This window comes from Culex quinquefasciatus, chromosome 3 (assembly GCF_015732765.1).
Source record: "Culex quinquefasciatus strain JHB chromosome 3, VPISU_Cqui_1.0_pri_paternal, whole genome shotgun sequence".
NCBI lineage: Eukaryota > Metazoa > Arthropoda > Insecta > Diptera > Culicidae > Culex > Culex quinquefasciatus.
In genome coordinates, this window is record NC_051863.1 from 175,693,789 (window position 1) to 175,711,870 (window position 18,082).

General features: G+C 30.6%; 1 protein-coding gene across 1 annotated transcript; it reads right to left on the reverse strand.

The window, feature by feature from the left end:
* Window positions 1-209: 209 nt before the first annotated feature.
* On the reverse strand, window positions 210-13,506 carry LOC6040660 (E3 ubiquitin-protein ligase MARCHF3). The gene is made up of 6 exons (XM_001849969.2): window positions 13,250-13,506; window positions 7,537-7,671; window positions 6,918-6,981; window positions 6,699-6,848; window positions 489-550; window positions 210-339 (listed from the first exon to the last, which is right to left on the reverse strand). The coding sequence occupies exons 1-6, from the start codon at window positions 13,426-13,428 to the stop codon at window positions 252-254; spliced, it is 678 nt and encodes a 225-aa protein (XP_001850021.2). The 5' UTR covers window positions 13,429-13,506; the 3' UTR covers window positions 210-251.
* Window positions 13,507-18,082: the final 4,576 nt, after the last annotated feature.

Genomic DNA, 18,082 nt, shown 5'->3' on the forward strand with positions numbered 1-18,082 from the left:
CTCCGACCACTTTGAAACTCGTTCGATCCATCAAAAGGCCACTAATTTGGCATTGCCATGCTGATCTATCTGTCCAAATGTGGGGCAAATATCTGCTACTAGCAACACAACATCACAAGCGAAGAATTACGCAACTTTGAAAAGTACATTTTAGCATTTAGGAGTATTTGTTTTTTACTTACAATTTTCAGTTTAATAAAGAATCCCCTGCAAAATATCCAACCCTCAAACTCACTGCTACAACATCATGCTTAAACCACAGTTCCCAAATGGCTATGGCTGCCGGGTTCCTCCAGGGTAATCTCCGACAGTCGAATCCTCCGGGACGAACGCCACCATCTGTTGGACAGAGAGGAAAGACACAACATTAGTCTAAATGCGGCTCAACTTAATCGGCCCGGTCCAGGCATGCCAAGAATGGCCGGACGGACGTCGTCGTCGTCCAGATTTCGAGAGCAAATGTTGTCCTTGCGGGGCCACACACTTACCGGTACCACGGAACGAGGTGGTCCTTGGCCAGCACGACGATGTTGGTCAGGTACACAATTAGCTGGAACGCAAAGGCAGATGGAAGGGAATTAGATTTTCCGAAAACGGCTAAACAGCTTTGAGGTCGATTATCGGAACGCATATGCCGAGAGATTTGATGGTGAAATGGAGATGGCTTTGATGGGTTATTGACATGCAACAGTTTTGAAACGCATTCAGATCAGCCGAGCCGGCAGATGATTTCGTATCGATGCTTGTGTGTACTCTGATACTATCTAGATAGGAATGCCGGCAATCATAGAACAGGATAGCGTACAAGTATCGATTTGATGACTAAATCTTAAGATGATCATGAGATTTGCCCTAGACTGCCTTTTTCTTTGATCTTACTTTATTTATCAATTGACAGAACCGGGGAATATTTTTGACAAAATAATGAGAAAATATGATATTTATAATATAATATATAATGGCCAATGATTAACGGATTTTTACAATTGTTTCATTAAAAAAACAATCATTTTCTTCACTTAACATTGAAAACCGAACCAATAGTTAATGAAGTACCTTCATTACAAGAATGAATGCTAATTAAGAGTCACTGCAAAAAAAGAAAACTCTATTAACAGCCTCTCAAAATAGCTGTTTCTCAGCAACTAGCATTCCAACTAACTAAGTCTCAATAATTTTATGAAACTTTTTCAGGCATTCGAAAATATTTTTGCAGGGGTCTATAATTTGGAAACAGGGTGCTTTATAAAACAAAAGTTAAAGCCATTGTTGCTAGAGAATTCTTTTTGGCATCACAAAATTAATTGAAAAGTTTGTTTGAAGCATTGTTCAATATTTTGCACAATTCTAAACTCTAGCGCAGACATTTCAAAAAAGTGTCCACGTGGTTTATGAATGGTGCTTTGTCAATTTTTCGAAAAAAAATCATAATTTTAAGAAAACGTGAAAAAATGTGGGAAAAATTCTTTCACTTTATTTTTAGATGTTTTATCAAGTTGTAGCTATTTCAAATTAAGTGTCTGATAAAAAAATGACTTAATAATTTTTTAGAGGCAATTTTATTACAAAATTTTTAAATTAAGCAAAAAAACTTCATTCAACATCTTTTCGGGATGAAATCCCAGTGCATTGCAATGTTCCAGAAAGTTGTTTTCCGGATAAAACCCTATAAAAAAACATAAGAATGGGGAAACTTTACAGAGTTTGGGGAAACTTTCTCTAAGAAGATGTAAAAAGTGATTATTCCTCACAGAGCAGTTTTCTATCAAAATCGGAAATGGATTTTATTTGTATTTTTTATTTGGATTTGGAATGGTACGTAAATATTCGAAAAACTGTAGCTTTTGAAGGAATTTTCCGATCAGTTTTGTGTCTTCCGCAAAGTTGTAGGTACTGATGAGGGGTGTTCAGGAAAAAATAGGTACACGGAAATAAAAATCTTGCCGATTTTTTAAGACAATTTCATGTTTGAATTCTAGGGTTTTCCAAAAATCACTTTTGTTCCAAAAAATCATACCTCGACGACACAATTTTCGACCATACTTCTCTATGGCTTATCATTTATAAAACAAACAAAAAATACTGATTTTGGGAAAATAAGTTTTTGTGAAAAAATGTTGAGCCATGTTTTTTTTCCGTGTACCTGTTTTCTGAACAATCCTTATCAAACTACACTAAAACCCCCGATTACGCTCAGGCGTTACGCTTTGTATTTCGTCGATTTCTCTGAAACGACGCAACATTTTTGCAATCTTTTCAAAGCAATTTATACGTCTTGTGCAGATCTACAAATTGATTTTAAAAGATTGTAGAAACATTACACTGTTTTCGAGAAATCAACCTAACAAAAAGCGTAACACCTGAGCGTAATCGGGGGTTTTAGTGTACAACTTTAACGATGACACCAAATTAATCAGAAAATTCCTTGAGAAGTTTCGAATATTTACGTACCATTTTTGTATGGACAGCTGCCAAAATTATAGAGACTTGTGAGCAAATCTCTAGCAAATCGGAAATGGACTTAAAAAAATAGTTTAATTTTTTTTTAAATCAAGACTTACATTTTAAAATGGCCAAACATTAAGAGCGAGTCCACGAACAGGGCATACCCCTTTGTATGGGACGTCGTTTGGACCTCAACAATCTGCCTGAAATTTTCAGGGGTTGTTTGTACATATAAAACTAGCATCTGGCCAAAATATGAGCATTCAAGGTCCACGGGAAGTGGGGCAAATCGGGACACAAAGTTTGAAGGTTCAAAAACGTAAAAAATCTTTAAAAGGCTATAACTTAGGCAAAATTCAATTTAATTTCAAAATTCAAAATGCATCTTAAAGGGCTTCAAAAATGCAACAAAATGCAGGGTAGAGCATTCCAATTGGTCAAATCTAAAGGGAGTTATTGGCATTTTAGTGAAAAAATAGCATAATTTTCAAACTCAAATAAAAAAGTGTTCCATCCAGATATCAACTCGGATCGACCTGCAGCTTGTAGGGGACATCTGGAACTACCATCTGAGTTTGAGAACGCTTTGGGTAAGGCAGTTTAACATATCAAATAGACACTTTTACTTTTAGTGAATTTTTTGGTTGTAAATTTTTGCTCGGAGGACCCCTTAGATCCCATTCTATGGTGATTATTTTATCATAATCATGTTCCTGAGACAATTTCACAATAGAAACATACATAAAAATGTATATTATCATCCATTTTAACCCTTTAACAAATGAAAGATAAAAAAAAATAAGAAGCTGCTTTTTTCTGGTGTCATCTAGCATCCTTGGAAACGAACTTGATTTTCAATAAATGTGATGCCTGCATTTTGTTGCATTTTTGAAGCCCTTTCAGATGCATTTTGAATTTTGAAATTTAATTGAATTTTGCCTAAGTTATAGCCTTTTAAAGATTTTTTACGTTTTTGAACCTTCAAACTTTGTGTCCCGATTTGCCCCACTTCCCGTTGACCTTGAATGCTCATATTTTGGCCAGATGCTAGTTTTATATGTACAAACAACCCATGAAAATTTCAGGCAGGTTGGTGAGGTCGATGCGAGATGGGTATGCTTTGCTCGTGGACTCGCTCTTAAATGTAACGCCCATTTAAAATGCTTGTCTTGAATTAATTTTTTTTAAATATGGGAAAATTTAACGAATGTTTCATGAGCTCACATTGAAAATCGGACCATTAGTTGCTGAGATATCAACATTAGAAAATGGTGGCTTGTTTAGGTGAGACTTAGAAAACTTCAATTTTCCTGTTTCTTTTCCTTCAAGCGGCTGTATCTCAGCAACCCGAGGTCCAGAGGTTTTTTTAGAAATGGTCACTAGTTTTTAAAATAGTTCGTTTCACTTGATAATGACATTTGAGAAGGGCGTAAGTCTGGAGTTTTTTTTGAAAAGGTCCAATAAACCAAATTTTCAGTTTTTGCTTTTTGGGTGTTTTTGAAACCGCCTTGAGTCAGGGGTATTAAAAAACACCCAAAAAGCAAAAACTGAAAATTTGGTTTATTGGACCTTTTCAAAAAAAAAAAAAACACCAGAAGTGTTTTAAATATTTTTGTATTTTGTAATTTGAAAATGACTGGTTCTCGAAGCCGTTGCATCGTTTCAAACAGTGGTCAAAGACAAACTTGTAGGAAATTTGACGGGTTTTCCAAAAAATACACTGATAGAAAAAAACACGCCACTTTTGAGAGATTTTTTAGTTTTTAAGTTTAAAAGTTCACCATCAAACCCACGATTTTTTTCGTTAAAAATTTTTGTGAAAATAACCTAAGATGTTACAAAAAGGCTCACGAAAAATGCAGGATGGAGCAACTGATACTGTTTTTGTCAAAAGTGCTCTAAACATCAAAATTTTCGGATACAGACAATTTGATTTGAATTTTTGATGTTTTTTGGGAATTTCTCTATGGCGGTTTTTTAGTCTCGAAAATATTTTTACTGGAAAGCTCGTCCAATTTCCCATAAGATTGTCTTAGCTCAAAAGCTGCGAGTTTTTGTCCCCTAATACATATAAAAAAGTTTCGAAATTAAAAAAATACGTGTTTTGGGAAATTGAGTTTTTGAGAAAAAATGTTAAAGTCAAAAATCGCCAGATTTGTTTTTTTCGTGCACCTATTTTTTCTGAATAGTCCTCAACAATATCTACTTTTTGCCCAAGACACCAAATTGATCATAAAATTTACTCAAAAGTTACAGCTGTTTAAATATTTACGTTCCATTTTTGTATGGACAGCTGAGCAGTTCTCTAGGATTTCGGTCATTCGATTTTTTTTTGTATTTTTTAATCCGGCTGAAACTTTTTTGGTGCCTTCGGTATGCCCAAAGAAGCCATTTTGCATCATTAGTTTGTTCATATAATTTTCCATACAAATTTGGCAGCTGTCCATACAAAAATGATGTACAAAAATTCAAAAATCTGTATCTTTTGAAGGAATTTTTTGGTCGATTTGGTGTCTTCGGCAAAGTTGTAGGTATGGATACGGACTACACAGGAAAAAAATGGTACACGGTTAAAAAAAATTTGGTGATTTTTTTATTTAACTTTTTATCACTAAAACTTGATTTGCAAAAAAACACTATTTTTATTTTTTTTTATTTTTTGATATGTTTTAGAGGACATAAAAAGCCAACTTTTCAGAAATTTCCAGGTTGTGCAAAAAATCATTGACCGAGTTATGAATTTTTTAATCAATACTAATTTTTTCAAAAAATCGAAATTTTGGTCGCAAAACATTTTTCGATGTAAAATTGAATTTGCAATCAAAAAGTACTTTAGTGAAATTTTGATAAAGTGCACCGTTTTCAAGTTATAGCCATTTTTATGTAACTTTTTTCAAAATAGTCGCAGCTTTTCATTTTTTTAAAATTAGTGCACATGTTTGCCTACTTTTGAAAAAAATATTTTTGAAAAGCTGAGAAAATTCTCTATATTTTGCTTCATCGGACTTTGTTGATACGACCTTTAGTTGCTGAGATATTACAATGCAAAGGTTTAAAAACAGGAAAATTGATGTTTTCTAAGTCTCACCCAAACAGCCCACCATTTTTCAATGTCGATATCTCAGCAACTAATGGTCCGATTTACAATGTTATAATATGAAACATTTGTGAAATTTTCCGATCTTTTCAAAAACAATATTTTCAAAATTTTCAAATCAAGACTAACATTTCAAAAAGGCCAAACATTCAATATTTCGCCCTTCCTTGACCTGATTAACAGTGTAAACTAACAAGTTGTCGTACCCAATAAACCAACAAATTACAAATTGATTAAAAAATTCATAACTCGGTCAATGATTTTTTGCACAACCTGGAAATTTCTGAAAAGTTGGCTTTTTATGTCCTCTAAAACATATCAAAAAATAAAAAAAATTAAAAATAGTGTTTTTTTGCAAATCAAGTTTTAGTGATAAAAAGTTAAATAAAAAAATCACAAAAAAAATTTTACCGTGTACCATTTTTTCCAGTGTAGTCCGTTTCCATACCTACAACTTTGCCGAAGACACCAAATCGATCAAAAAATTCCTTCAAAAGATACAGATTTTTGAATTTTCGTACATCATTTTTGTATGGACAGCTGCCAAATTTGTATGGAAAATTATATGGACAAATTAATGATGCAAAATGGCTTCTTTGGGCATACCGAAGGCACCAAAAAAGTTTCAGCCGGATTAAAAAATACAAAAATTAAAATTGAAGAAAAAAGACCGATTTCGTAGAGAATTGCTCAGCTGCCAAAATTGTACGGAGACTTGTATGAGTGAACCAGTGACAAAAAATGGCTTCTTTGGTTACAGGGAAGGTCCCTACAAAGTTTGAGTCAAATAAAAAAATACAAATAAAATCCATTTCCGGTTTCGGTAGAGAATTGCTCATGTGAAACGTCATAAGTTTGATTTTTTTAATTGATTATGATAATTATGACAAAATCATAAAAAATTTAGCCACACCAGACGGACAACAAAAAAAATGTAAGTGTTCTTAAACCAGTTGGCCTTTTCACAGTGTATTCCTGTTTTTCCTCTGTTGACTATAAGTTAAGCCTTTCTTGTACAGATTTATAGTCACTTTGTAGTAACAAAGCAGAGTCCTATTATATCACAAAATGAGTCCTTTATTATACAATGATTATAAAAGTTCAGAGATGAATTTTAATTAAAGTATTTTAATTTTTCCAGGTCTTCAATACTTACCACTAGCAGCAGAAAGCACACGATGGCCGTCGAGGCAAGGGTCTCCTGCAGGCTGCTGCCCCGGTCGTACTGGAAGCGAAGCACCAGAACGCAGATCATCGTCAGCATGAAGCAGATGAATGACAGGACGACATAAATCAGTGCGTCGGACTGTGAAAGAGGTCGAGATTAAAGGTTAACTCAGTTGCAACTGGGCCGTCCGGCTGGGGCGGGTCTTACCAGAAGTAACCCTCGATTGCTCGGGTGACGATACCATAGCCACAGGGACTCACAGCAGCCGTACCTAGAACAAGATTAGGAGGATGAAGATGTGTCCACGCGTTTCCGGGTACCCCCGGAGGGCGACGGATGACATTTAGTGGCGTTTTCCGGGTTGTGGTTGGGCATGGTTGTGGTGCAGAAATTGGTCTCATTGAATACTGCATTTCCTTTTCTCTTGGGCAGTGTTGGTAGAAATTACTAAAGGTTTACTTTCTTCAGCTAGGATTTATTTCTTTTATCTAAGTCAGGATTTTGAATTGCAAGTTCTGAACGCTTCTTGGATCGATCCATCACAATCAATCTTTTCAGTGAAAATCCCACACGGTATTAACCTCGAATCCCATTTCGGCTATGAACCCATAGCCGAAATTAGCGCCCAGGGCCAGATTATCAACGCGCAAACAGTCATTAACGGAACTCTTCAATCTGCCAACACTGCCCAACCAAGCCCGGGTGCGTCCAATTGGGAGAGATGCCCTTAATTACCGAACACACCACCCCCGGGGGTCATTTTTGCGAGCCTGGGAGGGTGGGGTATAGTTTTCGGGGGAAGAATCCTTTGAAGAGATGGGCTTACCTGAGCGTGGTGTACGTTTGGAACCTGTGCAAACACAGCTCACAGTGGGTCAGTCCGGACCGGCTGAGCCAGTGCTCGAGGCACTCCCGGTGCACGTACCGGAGCGTTCCTTTGCACAGGCAGGGCGAGATTAAACTGTAATTAAAAAAGAATGGGAAAGGGAACCAAGTCACTAGCAGCCCCGGGATTCGTCGTGTAAGCGCGGTGACTATTGTAAACAGTCAGAGAAAGCTTTTCATGTTTGGGTTACATTTGGTCAAGGCTTGAAGCGGGGGTTCTCGCGTCATCTTTGAACTTGTTTTCGATATTTTTATAGTTAAAGTTTATTCTCTTTAAATTTTATGCTTATAATTTTTGGGGCTGGCCGCTTTAATTTTTGTATTACATTTTCGGGTGATCTCGGATGTATTCCAATTATTAATATTGACAAGAAAAGTGCTTGGGGCGTAATCTAATCACAAGACTTTCCAGCATGCTTTCATCGGACTGGCTGCGTTTGTGTTAGATTAGATTAGATTAGATTAGATTTAAATTTTATGCTTATAATTTTCCCAAGCTAATAAAATCTAACAACAATTTCAACTTAACCGATGATAAAATGAAATATTTAGCATTATTTTTAAGCAAAATTTAAATTTTCTCAATAAAAATGAGAGAAGTATGAACACACAAGTGGAGGTCACTGTGGTAGAGGTCAAACTTCTCGGGTAATAAAAATCTCGGGAAATAGGAAGATAATCCCTGGAATAAATGTGAAATTCGAGTGAAATTCTTAATTTGTTGGAGGTTGTTCTGATATTGTTTCTGATGCATATTTTACAACAAAATTGGATACAACACCAACATGAATTGTAAAGATAAGTGATGATTTGATCAATGAGCAGTTCACTCAGATTTCGGTCATTCCATTTTTTTGTGTTTTTTAATTCGACTGAAACTTTTTTGGTGCCTTCGGTATGCCCAAAAAAGCCATTTTGCATCATTAAATTCTCCATATAATTTTCCATACAAGTCTGGCAGCTGTCCATACAACAATGATGTATGAAAATTCAAAAATTTGTATCTTTTGAAGGAATTTTTTGATCGTTTTGGTGTCTTGGGCAAAGTTGTAGGTATGGATATGGACTACACTGAAAAAAATTTTACACGTTAAAAATTTTTTGATGATTTTTTATTTAACTTTTTGTCACTAAAACTTGATTTGCAAAAAACACTATTTTTATTTTATTTTTATTTTTTGATATGTTTTAGAGGACATCAAATGCCAACTTTTCAGAAATTTCCATGTTGTGCAAAAAATCTTTGACCCAGTTATGATTTTTTTAATCAATACTGATTTTTTCGAAAAATCGAAATATTGGTCGTAATGATGCAAAATGTATTTTTTGGGCATACCGAAGGCACCAAAAAGACCGATTTCGTAGAGAATTGCTCAATGTAAAAAAAAACCTGAAACTTTTCAAATTGTCTGTGCACTACTTAAAGTGGAGGTGACATTGGGTCTGGTATGTCAATTTATTAGGTTTTCTCAATAAATCTTTATTTTGTGAACAATGCTCCACCAAAACCTGAAAGAATTTTGTTTATATATTTTTATAAGGTTCAACCTTTGTGGGGGTTTTTCCTATGACCAAAGAAGCCATTTTATGTCATTGGTTTACCCATACAAGGTTCCATACAATTTTTGCAGCATACCATGCAAAAGTAGTACATAAATATCTGAAAATCTGTAACATTTGATTTGGTGTCTTCGGGGAAGTCGTAGGTAGTTGATGTAGACTGTTCAAATAGTAAATGTATTTTTTTTAAATAAATAATAAAATAAAATAAAAAAAACAATTTCCAAAAATTTCAGTTTGAATCAATATTGATTTGGTTATATGATTTAGGAGACAACAAATTGTAAGTTTCAAGGCATAGAGAGGAATAGACAAAAACTTTGCCACTGAGTTAAGGTTTAACAAAAATACACAACAGAATTTTCGGAACAAGTGCACCATTTTCAAAATATAGCCACTTAAAGTATAATTTTATTGAAGAAGGGGCAAACACTCAATTCTGTTAGTATTGATTCAAGAATTTTCTAAATATTTTTTTTCGGAAAGATCATAAAATTTGGCCCAGAGGTACAATTGAAATTTTATTGAAATTTTCTACACTTTTCTAAGATTAGTGCGCTGACCACGGGGACGCACAGTCTTGTTTTTGCATGCTCATTTTCATTTCTTTTGTGCCGCTGTTTGTGTGCTGGGGTGCTTGGTTATTATATATAGGTGAAGGGATTTTATTAAATGATCATTATATTGCATTATTATATTTATTTGATTATACAACCACACTATATTTTACACTTAACACATCATACAAAACACAAATGAAACTGAAAACAGGAGCGTTTGGTACGGTATGTCCACGCATCCTTCCTCCCCTGTAGATTCTGTGAAATGTGATCCGTTCTCAGAATCCTCTCTGCGGTAAACACAACGTAGTAGGGCTGGCCGCTTTAATTTTGCAATACATTTTCGGGTGTTCTCGGATGTACTGCAATTATTAATAATGACAAGAAAAGTGCTTGGGGCGTAATCTAATCACAAGACTTTCCAGCATGCTTTCATCGGACTGGCTGCGTTTGTGTTAGATTAGATTAGATTAGATTAGATTAGATTAGAAATTTTCTACACTTTTCTAAAAAAAAAAATGGGGTTTTTTTAAATAAATAATAAAATAAAATAAAAAAAAAAACAATTTCCAAAAATTTCAGTTTGAATCAATATTGATTTGGTTATATGATTTAGGAGACAACAAATTGTAAGTTTCAAGGCATAGAGAGGAATAGACAAAAACTTTGCCACTGAGTTAAGGTTTAACAAAAATACACAACAGAATTTTCGGAACAAGTGCACCATTTTCAAAATATAGCCACTTAAAGTATAATTTTATTGAAGAAGAGGCAAACACTCAATTCTGTTAGTATTGATTCAAGAATTTTCTAAATATTTTTTTTCGGAAAGATCATAAAATTTGGCCCAGAGGTACAATTGAAATTTTATTGAAATTTTCTACACTTTTCTAAAAAAAAAAAAAAAATGGGAATGGATAATCATGGAAACTTAAAATACGAAAAACGGGATTTTTCTGTTAAAATTAAACCTTAAGTGGCTTTATCATAAAAATGATTCATCTTAAAATTTTTGATAAAAAATTTCAATTTACATTAAAACTGAAATCAAATGGTTTACCTAAAATTTGATTTTTGATGAAAAAATCTTCTAAAAATTCTAAGGCCGTTGCAAATATTTTTCAAAGTTAAGGCCCCCCCTCCCTTCAAAACCAGTTGGAAAATCAGGGGGCAAAACCTGAAAATTTTAATGCAAATAGAAGTCTATTCGACTGAAAACAAATTTAAATGCTGTTTGTAATCGATCAAACATATTTTGATTTTTTTTTTTAATTTCTGCGAAAAACAAAATTTTGCCAATACTTAGATATTTTGAAAACTAATGATTGCTAAACAACTGGGCAGGTGGAAAACGCATTTTAAACTTTTTTTTTATTGAAATGTTATTTATATTTTTGCCTTGTAATTTAAATTTTTATACCTTTTTTATTTTTGTGCCCCCCCTCGACTTTGATCAGAGTCGAAGGGACATAAACTTCGTTAAATATTTGCAACGGCCTATCTTGGCGGTAACATTTTTGTCCACACTTCCATATGGCTCAAAAGTTGTGATATTTTATCCCTTACAAATTTCAAATAAATTCAAAAATCAAATCATATGGATTTTGGAAAATGATTTTCTGTAAAACATGTTAATTAAAAAATCTGCAAAAAAATTTCAGAGTACCTTCTTTCTGATAAGTCCTTATCAATACCTACAACTTTGTCCAAGACACCAAATCGATCAAAAAATTTCTTCTAAAGTTACAGATTTTCGTGTTTTTCACTTTTGTATGAATAGCTGCAAAATTGTATGGAAACTTGTAAACACAGTAAAAAAAAGTGAAATTTTTGATTGTTGAAAATGATTACCTCTTTTGTGAGTAACATTACTTAAAAATGTGTAAAAATGTGAACCTGATGAATATTCACCAGAAACTGATTAAAATTTACCATTTTCGGATGTATTACATTGCATTACACTTTTTTTTACACAATATCTGTCACCATTTCCTGATGAATATTACCTTTTTTTCTGTGTAGGAGAACTAATGTTACGAAACAGCTTCTTAGCTCATAGGGAAGGCCCCCGCAAAGTTTGAGCCAAACAAAAAATAAAAATACAAAAAATAAAAGTGGTCAAAATCCATCGATTTCGTAGAGAATATAAATCTTAAAATGTCATCTTACACCCTTACCAAAAATCATGACTTTTTGAGTTCCAAATCTAACTTTTCATACGATTTTTTGAGTTCAGGTACTACAACCATAAAAATGGCTATATGGGTTGAACTGAAAAATTCGTTTGAAAAGTGGGATTTGGAACTCAAAAAATCATGATTTTTAGTAAGGGTGTAAGCTAAAACTGTAAGATGAGCTTATTAGTAAATTGGGTTTTATCAAATCAAAGTTCTGTATTTATAATTATTTTTTTTTATCAATTCACTTGTTTCAGTAAGTTATGGAAATGTACACTTTCACTTGAAATTTGGGAAATCCCTGGGAATTAACGGATAATATTTTGTTTACGGGAAATTCGGAATTGTTTTTACTTGGAGCGAATAACTGGACTCTCGAAGAGCTCGAATTGAAAAAAAAAAACAAAGATGTCTGTAAATGATTTTGAAGGTAGTTTTTCCTTTTCTTACCAAATCCATTATTTGAAACGTTGAATTGAAAAGTTCCTAATAAAATGCATTGAAATGAGTTGATGTTCAAATTTGAAACTTTTCAATAGTGGCAGTTAATAATTCAACAGTGAAAGTTTATTATTAGAGTAGAATTAAAAAAAGGTTATGTTTAATATTTGTTAACTTCATAAAAAAATCAATTGCTATGGCGTTGAAAAAATCATAGGAAGATTAATCTTTCCACTACATTTAAACAATCAACATAATTAGACAAATTTTCAATATAATTGATCCCTTGAACTGAGAAATCAAGACAATTTGAATTCATGTGAAAGAAAATAAGCAAATATTCGCCTTGTTTAAAATTGTATTGAATACATTTTGTAAAAATAAACGGAATGCAGTTTTTAGAACCCCTGCGCCATTGTTTGTAAACTTCTCGAAAATAGAGGGGTCAGTTTGCCTCGAAAATGACCCGGTCCAGCATGACTGTAAAATAATACACAGAGAACACACTCAAATGGTGGCGGTGGACCCCGAGTTCATCTCGGATCTGTACGGCAAGTGGTCACCGTTTTGTTCCCTGTTTGCGGTGGACCATCATCTATCTTGGGCTAGGGCCGGGTCACCTCCTTTAACTAGCGCTCTTAGTTTCCCTGGAATTTTCTCACCGAAAGCCCCCCTGGATTTACACGAGCACGAAAATGTGGCTTATCTGTAATTCTAGGGGCTTTTTTCCAGGGTGAATTGTTTGCAGAGGAGAAGTGCCCTCATGTGGGTGGCCCAATTGCCAGTGGGATTTAGCCGAAAAGAGTGTGTAAATTTTTAAGGGATACTTTGGGCAGTAATCAAATATTTACCTCGGGGTATTGCGAATAATTTTGTCAAATATTATACTTTTAGCCTAGTCAAACGAGGGGTTTACCGTGACTTGTCCGTGGCACTCTGGCAGATCCGGCAGGACATGGAATCGGTGCTGCTGTATTGCCGTTCCGGGATGGCGGCGATGCTTCCGATGGATACCTCCTCCTCGGTGACGCTATCCTGGTCCCGCCGGTTAGGACTAGAATCATTGGCAGTGGGTTCTGTTTTGGTTTGGGTCATTGTTAGGGAAATTTCGTAAACCACAAATTTTAATCAGTAAACAATAAAAAATAGACAGTTGTATTTGACAATAATACTTGAAAGCATTGCAATGATTGCTTTGTTATGAAACGTGCGTAAATTGACTTATAAAAATAAGTGTTTGATTGAATCATCCTTAACAGGAACAGAAAAGAGGGTTTAAATCAAACGCACACGTGGCCTAGGCAGTTGGAATAAATTGAACGAGGCCGCGGATTATTCGTGTATCTTTCCCTGGAGGAAATCAGGGGAAAAAAACCCATATCCTATTTCACGTGGCACCGGCTGGTTGGCTGCTGCTGATGTACGGGTGGCAACACTTGCCAGACCCCGATCAAATCGATCCGGTTCGTTATCCGTTGCTAAGCTGAGAGGGGGAGCCTTGTCAGCACAGGATTACTGTTTTCGAGAGGGTTAATGTTTTTATTCTTTGACTTTGTAATATTTTCGCCATTTTTTCAATATTTCTGATGAACAATATTATTTTATTTGGATGAAACTTTGTCTACGAATTCCATGCGTCAGTAAAATTTTGTAAAATTTTATCTGGAGGGTTTCAGATCCATTTGACAAAGTTTAAGTTTTTTAGTTTTAGTTTTTGGGTAATTCTCCCCCAACTCACACAGCAGTTGGCCCAACCCCTCTTCGATTTGCGTGAAACTTTGTCCAAAGGGGTAACTTTTGTCCCCTTTTGTTAAGTAATGAAAAATGGAAGAGTTTTTATAACTTTTAAAGAGTTTTTTTTTCGATGATGAATACGTTTTTTTTCGGAATTCTGAGTACGCCATCATATCGGGCGTCTAATTTTACATAAAAGTCTCTTTAACACCAAATTTCTATCTCATCACCGTTTCAGGCTACAAATTTTTGAAAAACACCTCTTTTTTCGCATGTTCAAAAATGGAAGGGGTCGTACCGCACCTCCGTCACGATATATCAAAAAACGGACCTCGGTTTCATGATCAGGGACAAAAGATACCCCTTAGGACAAAGTTTCACGCAAATTGAAGAGAGGTCGGGGCAACTTTTCCCGATTTCGTGTTAGATGATAGAGAACTACCCTTTTAGTTTTTAGTTGTTAGTTTTTAGTAAAAAGTTTAAAGTTTTAAGTTTTAAGTTTTAAGTTTTAAGTTTTAAGTTTTAAGTTTTAAGTTTTAAGTTTTAAGTTTTAAGTTTTAAGTTTTAAGTTTTAAGTTTTAAGTTTTAAGTTTTAAGTTTTAAGTTTTAAGTTTTAAGTTTTAAGTTTTAAGTTTTAAGTTTTAAGTTTTAAGTTTTAAGTTTTAAGTTTTAAGTTTTAAGTTTTAAGTTTTAAGTTTTAAGTTTTAAGTTTTAAGTTTTAAGTTTTAAGTTTTAAGTTTTAAGTTTTAAGTTTTAAGTTTTAAGTTTTAAGTTTTAAGTTTTAAGTTTTAAGTTTTAAGTTTTAAGTTTTAAGTTTTAAGTTTTAAGTTTTAAGTTTTAAGTTTTAAGTTTTAAGTTTTAAGTTTTAAGTTTTAAGTTTTAAGTTTTAAGTTTTAAGTTTTAAGTTTTAAGTTTTAAGTTTTAAGTTTTAAGTTTTAAGTTTTAAGTTTTAAGTTTTAAGTTTTAAGTTTTAAGTTTTAAGTTTTAAGTTTTAAGTTTTAAGTTTTAAGTTTTAAGTTTTAAGTTTTAAGTTTTAAGTTTTAAGTTTTAAGTTTTAAGTTTTAAGTTTTAAGTTTTATGTTTTAAGTTTTAAGTTTTAAGTTTTAAGTTTTAAGTTTTAAGTTTTAAGTTTTAAGTTTTAAGTTTTAAGTTTTAAGTTTTAAGTTTTAAGTTTTAAGTTTTAAGTTTTAAGTTTTAAGTTTTAAGTTTTAAGTTTTAAGTTTTAAGTTTTAAGTTTTAAGTTTTATGTTTTAAGTTTTAAGTTTTAAGTTTTAAGTTTTAAGTTTTAAGTTTTAAGTTTTAAGTTTTAAGTTTTAAGTTTTAAGTTTTTAGTTTTTAGTTTTTAGTTTTTAGTTTTTAGTTTTTAGTTTTTAGTTTTTAGTTTTTAGTTTTTAGTTTTTAGTTTTTAGTTTTTAGTTTTTAGTTTTTAGTTTTTAGTTTTTAGTTTTTAGTTTTTAGTTTTTAGTTTTTAGTTTTTAGTTTTTAGTTTTTAGTTTTAAGTTTTAAGTTTTAAGTTTTAAGTTTTAAGTTTTAAGTTTTAAGTTTTAAGTTTTAATTTTAAGTTTTAAGTTTTAAGTTTTAAGTTTTAAGTTTTAAGTTTTAAGTTTTAAGTTTTAAGTTTTAAGTTTTAAGTTTTAAGTTTTAAGTTTTAAGTTTTAAGTTTTAGTTTTTAGTTTTTAGTTTTTAGTTTTTAGTTTTTAGTTTTTAGTTTTTAGTTTTTAGTTTTTAGTTTTTAGTTTTTAGTTTTTAGTTTTTAGTTTTTAGTTTTTAGTTTTTAGTTTTTAGTTTTTAGTTTTTAGTTTTTAGTTTTTAGTTTTTAGTTTTTAGTTTTTAGTTTTTAGTTTTAGTTTTTAGTTTTAGTTTTTAGTTTTTAGTTTTTAGTTTTAGTTTTTAGTTTTTAGTTTTTAGTTTTTAGTTTTTAGTTTTTAGTTTTTAGTTTTTAGTTTTTAGTTTTTAGTTTTTAGTTTTTAGTTTTTAGTTTTTAGTTTTTAGTTTTTAGTTTTTAGTTTTTAGTTTTTAGTTTTTAGTTTTTAGTTTTTAGTTTTAGTTTTTAGTTTTTAGTTTTTAGTTTTTAGTTTTTAGTTTTTAGTTTTTAGTTTTTAGTTTTTAGTTTTTAGTTTTTAGTTTTTAGTTTTTAGTTTTTAGTTTTTAGTTTTTAGTTTTTAGTTTTTAGTTTTTAGTTTTTAGTTTTTAGTTTTTAGTTTTTAGTTTTTAGTTTTTAGTTTTTAGTTTTTAGTTTTTAGTTTTTAGTTTTTAGTTTTAGTTTTTAGTTTTTAGTTTTTAGTTTTTAGTTTTTAGTTTTTAGTTTTTAGTTTTTAGTTTTTAGTTTTTAGTTTTTAGTTTTTAGTTTTTAGTTTTTAGTTTTTAGTTTTTAGTTTTTAGTTTTTAGTTTTTAGTTTTTAGTTTTTAGTTTTTAGTTTTTAGTTTTTAGTTTTTAGTTTTTAGTTTTTAGTTTTTAGTTTTTAGTTTTTAGTTTTTAGTTTTTAGTTTTTAGTTTTTAGTTTTTAGTTTTAGTTTTTAGTTTTTAGTTTTTAGTTTTTAGTTTTTAGTTTTTAGTTTTTAGTTTTTAGTTTTTAGTTTTTAGTTTTTAGTTTTTAGTTTTTAGTTTTTAGTTTTTAGTTTTTAGTTTTTAGTTTTTAGTTTTTAGTTTTTAGTTTTTAGTTTTTAGTTTTTAGTTTTTAGTTTTTAGTTTTTAGTTTTTAGTTTTTAGTTTTTAGTTTTTAGTTTTTAGTTTTTAGTTTTTAGTTTTTAGTTTTTAGTTTTTAGTTTTTAGTTTTTAGTTTTTAGTTTTTAGTTTTTAGTTTTTAGTTTTTAGTTTTAGTTTTTAGTTTTTAGTTTTTAGTTTTTAGTTTTTAGTTTTTAGTTTTTAGTTTTTAGTTTTTAGTTTTTAGTTTTTAGTTTTTAGTTTTTAGTTTTTAGTTTTTAGTTTTTAGTTTTTAGTTTTTAGTTTTTAGTTTTTAGTTTTTAGTTTTTAGTTTTTAGTTTTTAGTTTTTAGTTTTTAGTTTTTAGTTTTTAGTTTTTAGTTTTTAGTTTTTAGTTTTTAGTTTTTAGTTTTTAGTTTTTAGTTTTTAGTTTTTAGTTTTTAGTTTTTAGTTTTTAGTTTTTAGTTTTTAGTTTTTAGTTTTTAGTTTTTAGTTTTAGTTTTTAGTTTTTAGTTTTTAGTTTTTAGTTTTTAGTTTTTAGTTTTTAGTTTTTAGTTTTAAGTTTTAAGTTTTAAGTTTTAAGTTTTAAGTTTTAAGTTTTAAGTTTTAAGTTTTAAGTTTTAAGTTTTAAGTTTTAAGTTTTAAGTTTTAAGTTTTAAGTTTTAAGTTTTAAGTTTTAAGTTTTAAGTTTTAAGTTTTAAGTTTTAAGTTTTAAGTTTTAAGTTTTAAGTTTTAAGTTTTAAGTTTTAAGTTTTAAGTTTTAAGTTTTAAGTTTTAAGTTTTAAGTTTTAAGTTTTAAGTTTTAAGTTTTAAGTTTTAAGTTTTAAGTTTTAAGTTTTAAGTTTTAAGTTTTAAGTTTTAAGTTTTTAGTTTTTAGTTTTTAGTTTTTAGTTTTTAGTTTTTAGTTTTTAGTTTTTAGTTTTTAGTTTTTAGTTTTTAGTTTTTAGTTTTTAGTTTTTAGTTTTTAGTTTTTAGTTTTTAGTTTTTAGTTTTAGTTTTTAGTTTTTAGTTTTTAGTTTTTAGTTTTTAGTTTTTAGTTTTTAGTTTTTAGTTTTTAGTTTTTAGTTTTTAGTTTTTAGTTTTTAGTTTTTAGTTTTTAGTTTTTAGTTTTAGTTTTTAGTTTTAGTTTTTAGTTTTTAGTTTTTAGTTTTTAGTTTTTAGTTTTTAGTTTTTAGTTTTTAGTTTTTAGTTTTTAGTTTTTAGTTTTTAGTTTTTAGTTTTTAGTTTTTAGTTTTTAGTTTTTAGTTTTTAGTTTTTAGTTTTTAGTTTTTAGTTTTAGTTTTTAGTTTTTAGTTTTTAGTTTTTAGTTTTTAGTTTTTAGTTTTTAGTTTTTAGTTTTTAGTTTTTAGTTTTTAGTTTTTAGTTTTTAGTT

What these genes read in the sequence shown, in the direction of transcription:
- LOC6040660 (XM_001849969.2), bottom strand. Translation starts at nt 13,428, where the DNA reads ATGACCCAAACCAAAACAGAACCCACTGCCAATGATTCTAGTCCTAAC. An exon ending in CAAACGTACACCACGCTCAG is followed by an intron (nt 6,982 to 7,536) that starts GTAAGCCCATCT and finishes ATCTTGTTCTAG; the next exon opens with GTACGGCTGCTGTGAGTCCC. An exon ending in TGTGCTTTCTGCTGCTAGTG is followed by an intron (nt 551 to 6,698) that starts GTAAGTATTGAA and finishes TTTGCGTTCCAG; the next exon opens with CTAATTGTGTACCTGACCAA.